At 38.6% G+C, this 18,414-nt stretch overlaps 1 protein-coding gene across 1 annotated transcript in view; it reads right to left on the reverse strand.

The window, feature by feature from the left end:
• Nucleotides 1-856: 856 nt before the first annotated feature.
• The window catches only part of sntg2 (syntrophin, gamma 2), an 86,137-nt gene continuing 68,579 nt past the window's right edge, over nucleotides 857-18,414 (reverse strand). Inside the window, exons 15-17 of the mRNA XM_042388240.1 lie at nucleotides 2,921-3,013; nucleotides 2,248-2,358; nucleotides 857-2,010 (exon numbers count right to left, since the gene is read on the reverse strand). Coding sequence (XP_042244174.1) covers nucleotides 1,882-2,010; nucleotides 2,248-2,358; nucleotides 2,921-3,013 — 333 coding nt within the window. The 3' untranslated portion in view covers nucleotides 857-1,881. The remainder of the gene's footprint in view (nucleotides 2,011-2,247; nucleotides 2,359-2,920; nucleotides 3,014-18,414) is intronic.

Raw genomic sequence — 18,414 nt, forward strand, 5'->3', positions numbered from 1 at the left:
AGCCATAGTAACCTGCGTTTCTTTATTTCAAGGACATATTCATGCTGCCTATCTTCCTATACAGTTCTACATTTGAGATCTTGTTAGGCCAGTAGATATTGCAGATTTCATGTAAGAAGCTATTGTGGAAAATGTCGACCTTTCTCATGTCATTTTTCGTTACTCTCTAGCACTCAGAGCCATATTGAAGGATGGCCTTAACAGTGCTGTTGTAAAGCCTGATCTTAGTTTTGAGGCTGTATTGCTTGGATTTCCAGATGTTAAAAAGTCAACTAAAAACATGTCTGGCTTTGTTAAGACGGGTCTTAATATCTTATTGGGTGCTGTTTTCACTGCTTATGAGACTTCCGTGGTATGTGAAATCAAATGCTTCTCCATCAGTGGTGGTTGGAGGTACTGTTGGGGCTGATGCACATCACCTGGGTCTTTTGATGTTGATGTGCAGATCAACTTACTAGCTAGAATAGACTCACATAACATTTTATCATCAAGCAGTTAGGATTTAGTTACCATATGAAATAAATGTTAAGCAGCCTACAAAATGTGATGATAAAATCATCTGAATGAAAGAATCACTTTTTTGAATGAATGTTGTGCTACAACCAGGCTAATTTTATATCAAATGACAATTAATGACAGGCTCATCCACTAAAATCAGCCAATCTCTGTTGAACATTGTTTTTTGGGAAAGGAATTAAACTTACATTTTGTGTTCAGCTGCCTAACAGGATTCTGACATTGAGCTAAACAAGACATTAGCAGTTTAGCAGCTGGGCTAGCAGATGTTAGTTACATCCACTGACTGCACCCACCCCTCTTTATTCAAAGTAGACATATAAACTCAAAGGGAGCTGTCTCATGATAACCAGTTGTGCTTATGAACAATTTATTGATCACATTAAAATCATTACAACTGAAGACATACAGTATTTCTCAATGTAATAGATTGGGATGTGATAAAAATGGGTCTTTGACAATACTTGGAAGCTGAAATGTCACATTTCAGTGAAATGTCCTCATTAGAGATTCGAAACTCTGGCATTTTGTCTTTATTAGATACAAACGACAGACACAACACCACACACAACTTACAATTTAATCCAAGCTAATAAAGCAGTCCTGCAGTCGATACTTCTTTGTGAAGCTTCTTATGATTAATTCTAGTTGAGAACATGTCAGAGAGGTGTCGACCCAATTCAGTGGTTATTTGGAGGCTTATTAGACTGTATTACATTGTAAGGTGTTTATTTCTTCTCCCTGTTTATAGACATGACAAAAGAAAACTGAGTAAAACAGAGAAAATGGGACTCCTCAACTGTGAATTTAAAGGAAAGAGAATCCCTGCCAAAGGTGTGGAAAATTTGAATTCTCCCCATGACAGAAAGCCAGCATCAGATTCATTTTGTCATTTAAAATGTACTTACTAGATGTAGATACAGCATCAAAATTCTTCACTTTTTTCTAAAAACAGTGGCAGTTGCTATATTTGGTGATTCGCGTCGTGTTGTCAGTTGTATGGCAGTTACACACAATGTGGCAGCACAGGTGCTGCCTTTCAAAGTGACAGAGTAGACAAGACACCTCTTATCAGAATCCGTGTCCATAATGAAATGAGGGAAAAAATATTAAAGAAATGTTAGAACTTTAAATCTGTTCAGATTTTGTTTGCAAACCTAAAACATTTTCTACTTGTCAAAAATTAAATAACATTTTCCTTCAAATGTTTATTCATACATTTTTCTACTTCTACAGTCTTTAACAAATATTTCTTTTTCAGTAGTTCATACAAAAATAGCAAGAACAAGATATACATATCAATTGGCTTTGTGCATAAAATACTGCTGATTTTGCCTCAGGTGCACATGACGAAGACGTGTCTTCTTAACTGTTCATGTAATTTCCAGGGAAGCTTTGACTGCACATAAAGAGAGGGTCCATGGAGGCCACTTTGGCAGCGATAAAAGAATGTATACAGTGGAGGACAGCTGTTAGATTAGCAAACTCTAGCTCCTGGAAAATACAAGAGAAGGACAGAGACACATCAATAAATTCCTTAATTTCTAAACGTTCTTGGAAAACGAAAATTTAGTTGGCTTCACTAAACATTTTATTCACTAGATGTTCAATAAATTTGCCTGTTAGCCGTTATATTTACTCACTAACACCAATGGGTGTTGCAAGCTGCAAAATAACCCTACTAAAATTCATTGTGTCAATGTATATCTTTAATTTTGAAGAAATTATTACCTTCATTTCTATTTGTTTGCTTTCAGCATTCTTGAAAAGGAGTTTTACCCTGGTTTTCCCATCATCAGAGGAGCCTTTAAGTTGAGAGAACTTATATCGCCACAGTACCGTCTACAAGGGAAGCAAAGGATTATAAAACACAGCACAGGGATTTCAATAATGAGCACATTTAAATACCGTGTCTTACTACAGAGAGACTTGCATGATCAAGAACTGACAATTTAATGTGTAATAGTACTTTGAGGAAATGTATAATTTATAATAAAAGAACATTACTACTTTGGAAATGAGTCCTGTACCATTCTTGTAGTGATTCAATGAACATAAAATGTAGCCATGGTAGAGCTGACTCAACTTACTTGCATGGCTGCCAAAATAATCTCAAAATGTACTTTTAATAACATTAGAATACCATCCTTGATAATACAGTAATTCACCAATTATTCTGGAAAGTGCATTGTGCAAAATTAGGAACATTTGGGAGGCTATCATTATATTTTTTTGTGAAATGTGGCAATTTCAAATATATTGAATATACATTGAAAACAAGTGAATACATCATCACCAGGACAACATTTTAGCGTGTCAATACAGGATGTCAAACTGCAGTCTCAGGGGTTATCAGGGTAAGAACAGCACAGAACCAACATGTCAGCAACAACTAACACTTTACCTTTGAAGTGCCTTCTGAGCAAGTGAAGCCCGATCCAAAATCTATGGTGAAGCACAGTACATTCCCCTGGCTGCTGCACATGTAGCTTTTAGACTGATGAGAGAGAATTTATATCCATTAACATTTTGATTAAAAAAAAGTATTTAATGACATACTGTGTAAATAGCACTGTGGCACATTTCTCTGTGTGAATAGCAGAAGCAAACATCGCATTATATATTGTCAAGTATGGCTGTGCTGTATATAAATAAATGATGGCTCATATTTTTTCATTTGTGGCAGTAAATGCAATCCACTATTACCAGCAGATTTTATTTATAACTCATTTAGTGTTCATCAAGCATTTCATTGTTAGCCCTCATTTACTGTCCTCTTTAAGATCACAGTGAACAGGCTTTTCTCCCTACAGTCATTTTGACTTGTCATGGCAAGAAAAGCGCAGGTGTAACTAACATCATTAACAATGGCTCTGTTCAATTTAGGTGTGTCAGTAAGCAACAATGTACAACAGTAGGAACTGGGAACTGGCACACCGCAATGGAACGCAATCTTTATTAAAGGGGAACTCTGCCGTTTTTACACAAAGGGTTTACAGGTCTTGGGGAGTATAGATACATATGTGAAAAAAGTAGTATAAAGCCTTTTGTGTACACAACAAAGATGCCAGCAACTGTAGCCTCAAAATAATTAGAAGATATGTTGACTAAGACTAGAATAAAAAAAATATCAAATGACTAAAATTTGACAAGCAATTTTGTCAAAGACTGAAACTAAATCGAAATCAGATGCACTGCAAGATCTCACTCCCACAAACAGTGAGTGTATCATGGTTTTGCCCCATTGGATCATTTATATAGCAGTCACAAATCAAGGGCACACAAGTCAAATTCTTGTGTCAGAGTGGAATTCTGTTTTCCCGAAGAAAATGAGAAACTGAAATAGTGAAAATGCAAACTGTTTAACAATAACATATCCAATAATGTGACAAATACACCTGGCCATTGGTACCCATTAAGCTACAAATTCAAGGCAGTTAACTGATATCAAGTTATAGGGTTTCTGGATATATGTTAACAGCTGCCTCTTACTGGTGTATTTAGAACCCAACATGAAGACTTTCAAAGTTTCATTTTAATTAGTTTTACTAGCAAATGCAGACATAGAGCTTGTTGATTAGTCATATGTTTAACTATTTGGCTACTTTACATGTCATTTTTATTATCCGGATATCAAAAAGGAGAAACGATGTGAGAACCATTTTGTAAAGAGCAGCCAGTGTAATCAAAATGACATCCATTGTCTCATCACTCCCAGTGTTAGAGCAACTTGTTCTATTATGAAACAATATTGTGTCATTTGAATCCTCATATGCAGTTTTGTGAGCTCATAAAATTATTTTTATATACTCACAATATTACTTTGCTCATATGCATGTGGCGGTTTCTTGTTTAAGTACCCGTATGACATGTTAAGTTTGGAAGATCTAATAACAGCAAATCAGATTTTTTTTGTCTTGCATGAAATTCTGTCAAAAGCAGCATCCTGTATAGCTTTCTGATAATGTCAAGACACATGACAGAGGAAATCCATTTTGGAAGCCATAAATCTTTAACATTCATTTTGCTGCTGCAACAGAAACAAGCATGTGTCTCACAATACTTTTCACAGGTCTTTTGAAAGCACTGATGTGTAAAGCTTTCCAGTCTCTGTGGAGCAATATCTTTCTGAAGCCTTTTCTTGCCACATGACTTAATTTTTGTGTTGTCGTCGTCCACTCAGCTGGAATACCAAGAAGTGCAACCGTTCAGATTTTATTTGTGTTATATTTTTTCTCTCACTTGAGAACACAGCAGGGACATACTGATTTTAATTATAGAGTGCAGTGTGCAGTGAAAGTGGCATGGGACTGCACAGTCCTTTTTACTGAAAGTGTTTTCTGCTCTCAGACCTCAACCCCCTCTGCCTTTAGTGGTGTCGTGAATTCAGCTGTGACGGGGATAAGAAACAGTGGAAGGCCAGCCTTTAAGTTCTTGCTGTCACCCCATGTAAGACTGTGTTGTGACAGGGTGAGCAGTGACTACACTTCACTAATTGGAAGGGATTTTTTTCTGTGGGAATTAGCAACATGGAATGCAACATGAAATATTTTTTTAAGAAAATCTCCTTAGCTAAGTCTGACAGAAGTAAGGGCATGAGGGGAATGTAATAAAACAGAGGACAGGTGTAAGAGAAGCACTTGCAAGTGTGTGCATGTGTGTGTTGTAAGGAATCTGGGATTCTAGACCTACAGTCATATCCTTTGAAATCAGCAACAGAGACAGCAAAGTTAAGCTGCTATGTACAAGCTGCACCAAATTTTAAGAGTAACTTAACAAGCTGAAAGGCGTCGTTTCACTGACCTCTTCTGGTTAACAACTTCCAATCCCTTGCACCTCTGATCACATCCTGCATCACTATTAGGTGTGATTCTGTGTGATCAGAGGTAATCTCTGCAGCATCTGTAAACACACTCAACAGTGATGTCAGAGTGTACTGCAGCAAGGTAAGAACTAAAACAATTGGAGGTCAGCCAAAGACTTTCAGTTGGTGTTAAGTTTCTCTTTAAAAGGTGAGGCAGCCTGATTTCAGCCATGCATAATAGTGACATTGTGTCAAGATAAAAGAGGTTGGGTTGGTGTGAACTCTTCCTCATCCTGCCTGATGCTGTTGATCAAATGCTTACTTTGCGAATGTGGCCACTCAAAATGTCACGATTAAAATGCGGTATTAAAACTCAGGAGTTGTCTGGACCAAATTTTGTTCTGTTTTTTTTCTGACCTGTTGATACAAAGAAATGTAAAATGTCTATTTCTGTATTTAACAAAAACTTTGTGATTGAAATGCTTCAAATTATTAAAATATTTTTTTTCCTACTGCTTGGTGTCATTGATGCCAGTATTATTTGTTTGCAAGAAACGTAACGGCAGCAGCACTTAAGACCTGCAGATAGAGACATGCCAAAACGTGCCATCTATAGGTAAAAAAAGTAATAAATTCTACAATTTTGACATGTGCTACCTGCAAGGCAATGTGTGTTACAACCTTTTTTCCTATTCCACATGCACAAAACAAGTGTGTGTTTGTGTTTTTTATTTTACATATTAAATGGGCACCATGTAAGAGTTTTGTTAACCTGTCCTCCTTGTTACATTAAAGAGAAAATGAGTTGTTAGTTAGTTAGTTAGTTCTGAATATTTCAACCCTGTCACCAGACAAGGTCGTCTATTTTGGACTACACGCTACAAAAAGGGCACATTACTTTGGATGTAATGTGATGTGAAGAATCTTCTAATATAGACAAAATTCCTTGGCATACTGGGTTGGAAAATTTGAACTGTTTACTTGGATGATATTTAAATATTTTACTTACAGTAACATCTGTTTATCAGTTATCTGCAGTGCAGAATATCACTTGCTTTTATGAGGAAAAATGAGGATTACACTGCACAAAATTGCACTGCATGCGTGTTTGCCACTTGAGCTACTAGGACACCCCAAAATTGAAGGATGACACAACTGGACTGCCTGCTGTGAGCTAAAAGACCCTATCGATGCCATGTTGGGTTTCATCATCTCCAAAAAAGAAAAAAGCAAAATGGGAAAATAAAGGGAAAAGTGTTGTTTGGGCAGCTTTGTCAACTATACCCACTACTTCTACCCCATCAGCAATGTATATGTAATGCCCACATCCCATCAATTTGAAGGTTAACCCAGGTAGAAACCACAGGAAGTTAGCCTAATTGGCTGGAGAACAGAGAATCACAACTAAATTGAAATCCTTCATCACTTTCATTGGTTTCCCATAGGATGGTGTCCCGCATTTGCATCATTAAAGACTAAAAAAATTTACATTATCATATCTCGTACTGTTTGCTTTTACACTGATAGGGAAGAAAACTGCCCATGCAGCCCTGACTTCATAAGAAGTGTAGAGTCACTTATAAAATAAACTGATTAAACACCATTTTGATAATTGGTGTTGGCCAAGCAATAATGTTGCCTGCATTTACAATGCACAAGTCATTGAGATACATCCAGAAGTCTATTATTAAATCTAGAATTGAAATATTTGCAAATCACATTTAAACCACATTCAAAAGGTAGTATCAGATCACATTGCTGCAGATGGGTATCAGTCTGGTTGCTCAGTCTCAAACTGTCCATGTCACTTGCAACTTGAAAGTTGGCACTGATGCCAACATCCAGAGTGGATTCAGCCCCATTTGCTGGCTAAGAGCTAACTGTGTGACTACAGCATCAAACACCCCTGCATATATGATTCCCCTTTGAAGCTAATGTTGCCTAGTGCAGCAGAGGAGTTCTGCATTGTGAATAATATTGTTACATCAATGAGAAAGAGGGTAAAATGTCCATTCTTCATCTAGCCTGCAGCTTTTTTTGCCTCAAAACTGGGAAAACACACCACAAGTTAATGTATGGACATGTCCATGTTGATACCAGTAACTGATTTAGATAGGTTAACATTATCTAAACCCACAACTCCAATCAGTTCACTTGCAAGTTTGTGACTTTCTTCTACTTTCCGCTCCTGTGTACAGGATTCCTATCTTGATGAGCACTGAAATCTTTGCTCCTCCTTTATCATCCCGCTGAGCTGGTTCCAACTACAGTATCACGTAGCACAAGGTGCACAGAGGAGACAAGACTTGGAAATTCTAAATAATGTCCAGCTTCTTAAGGATCCCCTGCAAAGTTACCAATCTAATCTTAATATGATATTACTGATTATGGTACCTTTCACCAACAAAATCATCTGCCATTAACATTCCCATTAATGATAATAAACTAGACTGCATTACTTTTTGAAAGCTTGACAAACGTCTGGCAGTCAAGCTGTGTTCACCATCAAACTCCAACTTTGCACATACAAATGAAAATGGAAGTAGAGGGTTTCATTGTCATTCATGCATTCAGCCTTATGACTATAAAAGTCCCCTACACAGATTACCATATATCTTCAATCCATTGTTCTATGCAACTACTATGGTTATGCCATTGACTTTGTTGAGCCCTGCCCTTCTTAGTTACTGTTGCTATGCCAGTCAAACTTTCTGTTCTTGCACGACATGATGTAGTTTACAATGAAAACCACAGAAGATATACTACGCAAAATTATTCTTTATTTAAAATCGGTGATTGATTTAAGATTTAAAGCAGACTTATAATTTCTAGCCAGCAACCTTTTACTTTCCCGGCTGAAATGACAACTGTAGATTTAATTAGCTGTGGCTAGCTAGCTAATTAAGATTATTAAGAAGTTAGCTCCATGAATTGGTTGAAAACACAAACCCTGGCTGACTTTCCAATGTTTCCAGCTAACTCATTGAAAAACAAATTTGGTTTGTTTGGCCATTTGGTGGCTACATACACGGGATTGTACTAAAAGACTGAAGTTAAAGCTCCATGTCCCAGGCAAAAAGTTGATATCCTCACAAGTTGTTGGTCCATAAGGTATTAAAATACAGACACTGGCGTAGTTACCTTAAAGTCTGATAGCATCCACAGCCACTTTCACTTGGGGAATCACAACACAATGAGCTGGTTGTGGAGAGTTTATTTATTTTACATATCCTTTAATCCCACAAACAAATGTAGGAAACTGATAATATGCTAACAGTTGGCCTTGGAAGTAACACTAGGTTACCACTGTAGGTAGTAACTTAGCCAGAAATGCTAGAGATTGTAGTTTATGTTAGCGCAAATAAACAAGTTGTTCTTTTTTGAAAGGCCACAAAAACAATATATAATCCTCTAAACCCTTTAAATGCCAAGCATCACTTGGGCAAGGCGCTCTGGCCCCATGCCCGATGCTTCAACATTTGGAGAGATCCACAGCTTGACAAACCGGCTGTGCCTACTTACGGTTGTAAACCTATGATTGGGCTATTGCTGTTAAGGGGAGGGGTGTGGTGAACTGTCAATTGTGGTGACTTTTTGAACCTGTATGTTGATGATACAGATGCCTCAAACAACAGGTTTCATAACTAATACTTTTTTTTAAACTACGGGTTTTACAGAGCATGTAATTGAACTCTTCCAAAAACAATGTAACAACAACAGATGTCACCATCTATCATAATTTCTGTATATTTCCACTGTTAGTTTTATTGTTAAACAGCGTTGTATTGACTCTATTTTTATATTACTGAAAATGTAACAGACAACAGACAAACACTATAGGCTGCATAAAGTCACTAAATCAAAGTAGCTTTGAATGCTATGGTAAGTGTATGGAAAGAAATATATTCTGAACATAAATGAACATAATTTCCTAACTGACTGCATATGGAGTATTAAAGTGTTGTGAAACGCACAGTCATAAAATCAGAATACAGCTCTAACAGAGCCAGTCTGTCTTCATTCCTTGGTTGCTTTGTTAGTGGTTCATTTAAGCCATTCACAGTGCTTAGGGAAATTACACTATACACTGGTTAGCCACAAGCAGCCTTGCACAGGGAAATTGATGTGTTCTGATTTTCTAAGTGTAGCTACTAAGTCAACACATGAATTATATATTGTGTTTAGTGATTCTTCTTGTTACAATGACTGTGCCCTACTGCAGTGTTAGTGGTCATAGGTGGAGTGTTTTTGGTCAACATTGTTTTCACTCACACTTATCATGCACATGTGAACTAGAAAGTGCCTTGTTGATTAAGTATTGATTCTGCTGAGTTTGAGCAGTGGTAGTTACAAACTAGTTACGTCTTTTTGACTCATACAAGCTGAAGAAATACCTGACTTGCTAAAAGACAGGCCATTACATTGGCTTTGTGACTCATTACAGTACATTTAGGGTGTTTACTTCTATGGACTTTACACTAAGTCTTCTTTAGACCCTCTTATCCATTGCATTGGAGACAGTTCTGGATGCTTCCCTTTGAAAAGCTTTGGGAAGTGGCAATGTGCTGCTCACTGATGGGGATGATAATCCTATGTAAATTTGAAGATTCACCCATTTTATCCACACCCTTGAAGCTTTTTCTGTAGTAAAACAGAACATCTCATTTTGAAATACTTATGGTAAAGCATAAATCTCACCCTACAAAGCAACTAATTTTCTAACCTGGTGTCTCTATCTTTAAGACACACTTGAGATTTTTTACTCAAGTCCCCGTAGGATCTGAGCGCAAAATTACACAGCTCCCTGAATTCAGAGATGCACAGAATTAACTTTTCCACCATTCCTCACCACAGTAAAATTGTCACCACCACAACCACAAAGATGTGTTGTGGAGGTCTGCATGCGGTCAGAGTTCAATTAGTTGAACCTCTGGTGCCAAACTTGGCCATTCTCTAAGCAATGTTGCCTTTGGTATGAAGGCCCTGTAAATTTTCAAGTGCAATGTCTATGTCGTTTCGTTCTGGTGCACCTAGCTGGGTTGCAGTTCTCAGAGACCTTAGTTGCAGTCTGTTTTTTCCTCCCATTGGCCTCAGGAGGCAGCAGTGAGGCCATTCTGCATTCAAAAAATAATCTGGGCAAGCCACATTGAGGTGAGATCTATGGTTTTTTGGAAGTTGTTTCGAATTGTATGTTTCAGTTTTTACAAAGATGAGGACCAACTGGTTAGTTGGTAAATGTTAGGTTAACTTTCCCACCTCTGATACAGAGTAGTGCACAACTGTTTCCCTAAACTATTCAATGAGAATTAGGACTGTTTCTCACTTAGTGGATGAGATATTTTCAGATGGAGTTAGGCCTTCCTTAATGTTAAAGATTATATTTATTAGGGGCATTTCTGTTGCACTTGTTTGTCGCTTTCTCATTCTGGAAGGCACCACTCCCATTAATGACTAATGCATCATGGGATGAAGATAATCCAATCAAATCATCAAAGCAGCAATATATTAACAGTATGTTCTCAGATGGAAAAGAGATTTATCAACATAACTACACAAAGAAACTCATTTGCTAACATCAGTCAGACAATTTGAGCACTGGTGGAAAACCTCCCCCCCATCAAAACCCGAAATTTGGCACACCAGAAAAAGACAGCAAAGGTGAACCAAGTGTTAGAGATAGTAGTAATTTCATTTACATACTTTTAGTTTTACTTGTACAATAATAAAAAAGTTGATTTGCTGTATTTAAAACATACAGGTCCCACCTTCATTTTAACAGTTTTTTAAGCCCTAGGAATTAGTATCGGCAGAATTAACTGGAGAATGTAATTGAGTCCACTGGAATTATGATTCTAAACTCTCAGTGACCACATGAGCCCTCTGAACATAAAGGGATTATACATGGTTCCCAAGACTTTTAGACTGTTTTTTGCTAAAGAACCAGTGTCCTGTACCAGAGACAACTATGCTGCTTACTGGTATAATACTAACATATACTATTACAAAGGACAGCTGGTGAAATAGGAGGCCATTTAATTATATCTTGTTCCCATGATGACCCGGAAAGGATTTCATTTTGCTGGTGATTCAAATATCTTCTGACAGGTGCTCTGCTTTGTAATATTTATAAATGTCCCTACTTAAGGGTCCCGAGCACTGAAGCCCTCAGGCTTCATAACGTTTTTAGCCTTTATCTTTGGTTGGCTGCACTTGAGGGGTGAAAGGGTGGGAATGGGGTAAAATTATAAAAGATACTGTTGGCCATTTCATGAAGAGTCTGACCTGACATGTGGCATACTTCCTTAATTCCTGAATAAAATGCGTGATTGTAGATATGTGGAAGCTACAAAGGCTCAATGGAAGAAGCCGATGACACTAAAGACTCCTATGCCTGATTACAGTTGTGTTTTTAGCAAAGGGAAAATATTTTTCATTTTATTTATGATTAAGCTTATTTACAGTGGATGCCTTGTTTCAAATTTTAAAAAAATTCCAATTTTCTTCTTTGTATTTTTGTCTAAGATTAAAAGAAAGTCTGGAGTACTTCTCGATCTAGGGACGTCTTGCGAAGTTGGCTAAAAAGGGATGAGTCATAATCTCTCTCTCTGTTTGAGATACAATGGGTCTTGGTTAAGTAATATTCCTCTGATGGAAAAAGAAATAGTAAGGACTCAAAGAACTCTCTCTCCCTCTCTCTCTGGCTATTCAATTAAATTCAGGAAGCCTTATTGGCATGAATGTCAGATGTATGTTGTATGTGTGTGCGTGTGTGTTGCTTGTGTGTGCGTGTGTGTGTGTGTGTACACGCATGCTTGTGTGTTTATGAAAGATTGATTGATGACTGAAGATTGGCAAGGCCAATTTAACTTACCAATTAGTGCATAGACCACTGTGTGTGTGTGTGTGTGTGTGTGTGTGTGTGTGTGTATGTAACTACTATATAGCCACATTTACTTTGAACACTGAATAATCACATTTACAGATGAATAATATTGCAAAAGCGTCAAGGATGATACAATTCAATAATGAGATGAAGAAAAATACAATTCATTAAAATAAATAAATAAAAAGAACAAGAAAATGGCAGAAAACCTTAAACACATGTTTTGTGTGTGTGGGTGTGTGTGTGTGTGTAAAAAGAATGTAGTCACATTTACTGTACAGGGCTTACATTGGTAGGACTATGTAAAGTCGCAATGTTACCAAAGCATAGAAACAGTGGACAACAATAACAGGACATTCACAATAGCAATCAGTGGATTAGAAAAAAAAAATCATATATACAATAGACTATGTTAAGATAATTATTATTATTTCTCTTATAGTAGAGAGATATTCTGTCAATTTATATTCATGGTTTAGGGCCAGATAGCAATTAAGTTTTTTTTTTTAGTTTTGGTTTGATTCCTCCAATGTTCCAGATAGGCATCTTTTGTTAGTTTAATAATTTGGTTTACTCTTTTTGTGGTTGGAAAGCAGTGCTGGTCTGAGGTTGAACAGTATTGGGTAATATTTGATCAGTAAGTCTAAGGACCAGCTGACGGAAGGGACTCTTTTGGGGGTTCAGTTCCTGGGTTTATACCTGGAATCTCAGTCTGTCTTGTGGGCTCAATTTAAGATGTAACCAAAATTTAAGCGTGTTTTAATGTTAATAATTAGGGGTGCAGGATATTGGATTTTTGTCAATTTCCAATATTCCGATATTTTCCAACTAATTTTGGCCGATTGCCAATGCTGATACTGAAATATGCACATATTGTTTTCCACCTGGCCTGAGCAGACTGAACTAAGTATGATCAAGAAAGACAATATAAGAAGGAAGAACGCAGAAAGACTTGAGTTCAGGAGCTCAGCATTAAAACTTTAATGAACCTGCCAAGTGGGTCGAGCAGTAGAGTTTATTAGACAGACAAGATTAATGAGTAAGATTTAATCTCTGGACCACATTTTAAAGCAGAAGGTGGCAGTAATGCACCTAATACGCTGATTGCCAACTGCTCTTATAAACCAAAAAGAGGAAGTATTTTCAAACAGAAAAAACTTAGAGTGGTCCATCCTGTCAACCAAGGTGTTTCCTATCTGTGCAGCTGAACAATGCAGCTCCACGGACTGTTTCACCCTGATGGTCCCAGTGGTTCCTCCACAGGCTCCACTACACTCAGCTGCCCGACAGACCAGCTGCTTCTTCCCACTTTAACACTAGCACCGCCAAGATAGTTGGACAGACCATTTGGGTTTTTATAATGCAAATAACTATGTTTAAATAAAAACTACAAGCCTTTCAGCCCACGACTTTTCCTAAATATGTGTTTTTGAAGTTTTCTGAAGCCTACAAGGTGCTAAAATAAAACACACAAGATTTCTGAGCATTTATACCTCTGACCGCCACCGCAGTCATATAGACCGCATTTACCATATTACACATTATTACCGCATACGGCAAATTACCATATATGGTAAGTTTTTTCCATTTAGCGGGGTTTGTTTTCACACTCTATGGGTGGTGAATCTATCACATTTTTCAATGGTCATTTTTTCATGCACAGGAACTGCCTGGGGAGAGAGAGAAGTAGCCATTTTATTTGTCCTATACGCCTGAAGTGTGGGAACGGGCTGGATGTAGCTAGCTGCTAGCCTAAAAGCAAAAGATGAGAAGATGGAGAGAGGAAGAAAATATCAATGATACATGTTCAGGAGGCTTTGTCAGTGCTTCAGGAACTGAGTGAGGGGGAGTCTGATGGCGGAGAAGTGTCGGACTTCAGGGATGTGGATTGGAATGAGGAGAAAAGTTCAGACTCCGAGCCTGAAGCCCCACGCCAGAAAAAAAAAAGTAAAAAAAGTCTGTGCCAATTGCCCCATCTGTTGGTGTGTCCAGTCAATTATTATTATTATTGTTGTTATTAGTAATAATTGTATTCATTTGTTTTTATTAATTTATTCATTTTATGGAGCCAATGCCAGGCGGCTGCGCTGGAAAATTTTGGCTCCATGCCAAGCTTTCCAGCGCAGCCACCTGACAAACTGTATTTTGTGAATACAAACTAGATCTTGATGTTGTAAATATTACTGGTTATAAACAGTAAGCAACATTAAAAATGATCTTCACTAATAACGAATAAGGAATTATAATGTTGCCTCATAAATCTCAACAGTGCGATCACCAGTTGCCCAAGTGGTCCTGGCTGCTGTCCAGTCCGGCATGCAAGCCACACTGGTCTCTGTGAGAGCTTACACGCCATCTCCAGGGAGAAGTTATTGTATAACACTCATGGCTATTTTCGTTTTATAAACCAACAAATCATAAAAAATATAAAAAATGACAATTTAATAAATCTGAACTGTGCGAACACTGGCAGCTAATGAAGCGAGAGCACTCACACCATCTCCAGAGGCAGGCAGGCTTATTGCAACACACTGCCAAAGTACAACAAAACACAAATGGTAGGATCCACAAACATTTGTAGACCCATCTCTGAAAACGAAAATATTTATTTGAAAACGAAAATATATCCACAAAGTAAATATCTAAACCCAATTAGCATGGTGGAAGAATGTTTTATCGATAGATTATCGATTAGTATTATTATTATTATTTGATGTGCAATAGGTGGACCGCAGCAGTGTCAATAAAAAAATAGTTTCCTCCATTATTTTGGTGTTTATCTCTTATTCTGCAATGTGCTTATTAAAATACATAATATAGCCTACAATATATTAGGCCACAAGTTTTATATTACTGTAGTTGTAATTTAGCACTGTGAAGCAAATTGGTCCATTTGAATGGGAAACATGCAGCAGAAGTTTATAAATCATTGCGCATGATAAAGAAAGATATAACTGACACGGAAAAACAAACATTGTAAACTGGCATGAGACATCGAAAATTTCTAGCAACTTCAAACAAATGCATTATTGATGTGCTTGTGAACATGTTATGGTGACAGCTCTTTATGTTGTTATGTTTTACTGTGGTGCAGTCTTTTCCTCTGTCAATTAGGCTAGCCAACACGTCATCAGGCGGGAATCCTTCCTGATGACGTGTTTCTCCAGGGGGAATCCTGGCCCCCCAACTGTGTTTGCGCCCCAATCTTCTCTGTCTTCGATTAGCTATTAGGTCTTTCAGTGAGTGTAAAATAATGTTAACTAGTCTGAGGCACCAGTTTAGTGGTTTTGGGATCTGGACAGTAGGTTTACCTTGTTTATTCTAATACGTCCATTATTGAGGCATCACACGGTAATTTGATTGTTTAGTTGGACGTCAGGTCTTATGTGTGGCTGCTAGTGTGTTTTATTTTGACAGGTAAGATTAGTGCAACCAGGTAGGTTTTTATTTCGTTTCTTTTAGCTATTTTTCAGCTGTAGTGAGTCAGTGAGTCTGTTGAGTTAGGAAGTGTTTTGTTTGTTTCATAATTTGGTGCCACCCGCAGCCCTTCCCTTTGTTCCTTGTCTCTCTTGATTCCTTATCTGGTTATCTTGTGTTTAACTGTTAAGCAGAAAGCTTATACATTCTATTATTGTCTTTACACTAAACAATAAATGGCAGTGCTTGTCTGACTACATCGGCAGTATGTTGATTCCCTTATTACTAGACACCAGCAGGGTTGCAACAACGCAAACAATGAAATTACATATGACGGTCTGGGAGACCGTTGCTGTGCCTGTAAGGGGTGCTAGAATGCTGGTGGTCCTAGTGTTAACCTAAATAACAAAGAGGGGCTTGGTGCTCCAGTTGGATCCGTGGAGGGCCGGGACTGGCTGGGAGGCAAGTGGAACATTAGCTGAGAAGTACAGCCAGCTAGCTTCTGCTAGGCCCAGCTCTCCGTGTGGATCCAACTTGTTGGCTGTTGTCACAGTCTTACAACCAAAGATAGCCTGGGACAAAATTCTTACAGTGTGGGCGCTAAACCCAATGATGGAGGTAAAACGAGCAAAACTAAATTTTGGGGATTCTAACAAAGAAGAAAATCTTGTTGAGATGCAGCAGCAGAAGCCTTGTTCATAAGATGTGTCCTCCAGCTGTTATCATGACCACGCCAAGAAGGACATAGCATTGAAAGCTTGATTCTTGCTTATCTTCATTGTTTACCACTATAGCAGCACAGATGGATGACGCACACTGATGACGTTTTCTTGTATACTGACTTGCATCGTAGCCTACAATTCATTAGGTGTGATCATTGAACAGTCTACATACATCAAACTTGATGTTGTCCCATAGACTGTAAAAACTATGGACGTAGCCACCATGACATCACCCTTTGGTTTCTGAAGAGTAGTTTTGAAGCTCAAAGCAGGTGTCTCTGGCCATTGCCATCTTGGCAGTGCTGACTCTGCCTCACTCCTGGCTAATCCAAAACAGGCAAAGAGGTGTGTTGTGTTCTTAAAATCAGAACAGATGAGACCAGCTTTACTCAAGACAACAACTTTATTTTTTTTCTTTTTGCCCTCCTCTTCCAGTCATGTCTTTAACAAAAAACCTCCTATGTGGCCAACAGCGCCCCCATGTGTTAGACCTCCCACCAGTACCTCAACTAATATAATGAAACAATCATATAACACCACATCTCCCCTTTCTCAAGAACAAAGGGTAGACTGCCTTTGTCTAATCAGACCTTGGAGGATTATTCTGCCTCCTTTGTTGAAAGGTCTGTTCCTATTTAAATCAACACACAGTGATTCTTAAAGTGCTAAAACAACACCTCATATTACCATAACCTTTTCTAACACGTAACATAACTCAATTGTTTTTCTCTTTTTGTTTTTAAATTCCAATATCAGTTCTCAGAGTCCCATTTTATAATTTACAGATTAAGCCTATCGGGTTTTATGATGGCTCTCCCAGGTCTAGTTGTAATTGCAGGAGTCTCTGTAGGTGAAATCTGGGAAGGTGACGTAGGTGCCTGTGTAGGCACTAGCTCTGGTGGATGTTGCTGCAATGAAGAATCACTGCCTTGTGCAGGTAAAGGTATCAGGTGCTGGCGGTTGCATCTCACAACACTGTGAGATAGATCCACCAAATAAGACCTTGGAGCAGAGTGTTTTTGAAGCACTCTTCCTGGGTCTGCCCCCAGCTTTTGCCATGGTCTTTTAGGGCACTCTGATGGCATAAGTGGCTCTTTGTGGTTATGTCGCTCCTGTATGCAGGTCCTGCAGTTGAGCACCATGTCAGTCACCTGCTGGCTGAGTCTCGGCCACCACACCGTCTGATGAGCACAAGCTTTACACTTCACTACACCTAAGTGTCCTTTGTGTAGCCTAGCTAGCAAATCATTCCTCATTGTTGATGGTATCACAAGTCGTGCATCTTTCAGCAGTAAGCCATCTTTCACAGTGAGTGTGGCTCGCTCTGGCCAGTAGTTTTTCAATACTGGTTCCTGCTTTGCATGTGCCGGCCATCCTTCAGTGCACAGTGCCATGACGTGTGAGCATACACTGTCAGCTTTAAGCTTTTCAGATTCTCCATGTATGAATGGCTGACAGGCAAGTTTTCAATGACACAGTCCACATAAATATTGGTGCTCTCCATCAGCTCCTTTTCCTTCGCAGGCATGCTTGATTTGACAGGTGAGCGTGACAGTGTGTCTGCTGTCCAAATAGATTTTCCTGGTGCATACACAATGGAGTATGAGTAGTGCATCAGCCTCATCCTGAAGCACTGGATCCTTGGCGGCAAAAGATCCAGGGCTTGGGCTCCTAGTAGGCTGAGGAGGGGTTTATGATCTGTCTCCAGGCAGAACTGTTTTCCTATGAGGAAATCCCGGAACCTTTCACACGCCCATGTGAGGCCCAGGGCCTCCTTTTCTACTTGCGCATACCGTTGTTCTGTGGGAGTGAGCGACCGAGATGCATAAGCCACAGGCTTCCATTCTTCCTCATTTTTCTGGAGTAGAACACCTCCCAAGCCATATGATGATGCATCGGCTGACACTTTAGTGTCTTTGTTTGAGTCATACATGGCCAGCACAGGTGGAGAAGACAGTGCTTTCTTCAGTGTTCTAAATGCTGTAGCCTGTTCTACATCCCAGACCCAGCAGTTTTTCTTTGAGAGAACATCACGAAGTGGCTTGTCTTTTTCTGCCAACTGGGGAATGAAC

Source organism: Thunnus maccoyii, chromosome 16 (genome assembly GCF_910596095.1).
Source record: "Thunnus maccoyii chromosome 16, fThuMac1.1, whole genome shotgun sequence".
Taxonomy (NCBI): Eukaryota; Metazoa; Chordata; class Actinopteri; order Scombriformes; family Scombridae; genus Thunnus; species Thunnus maccoyii.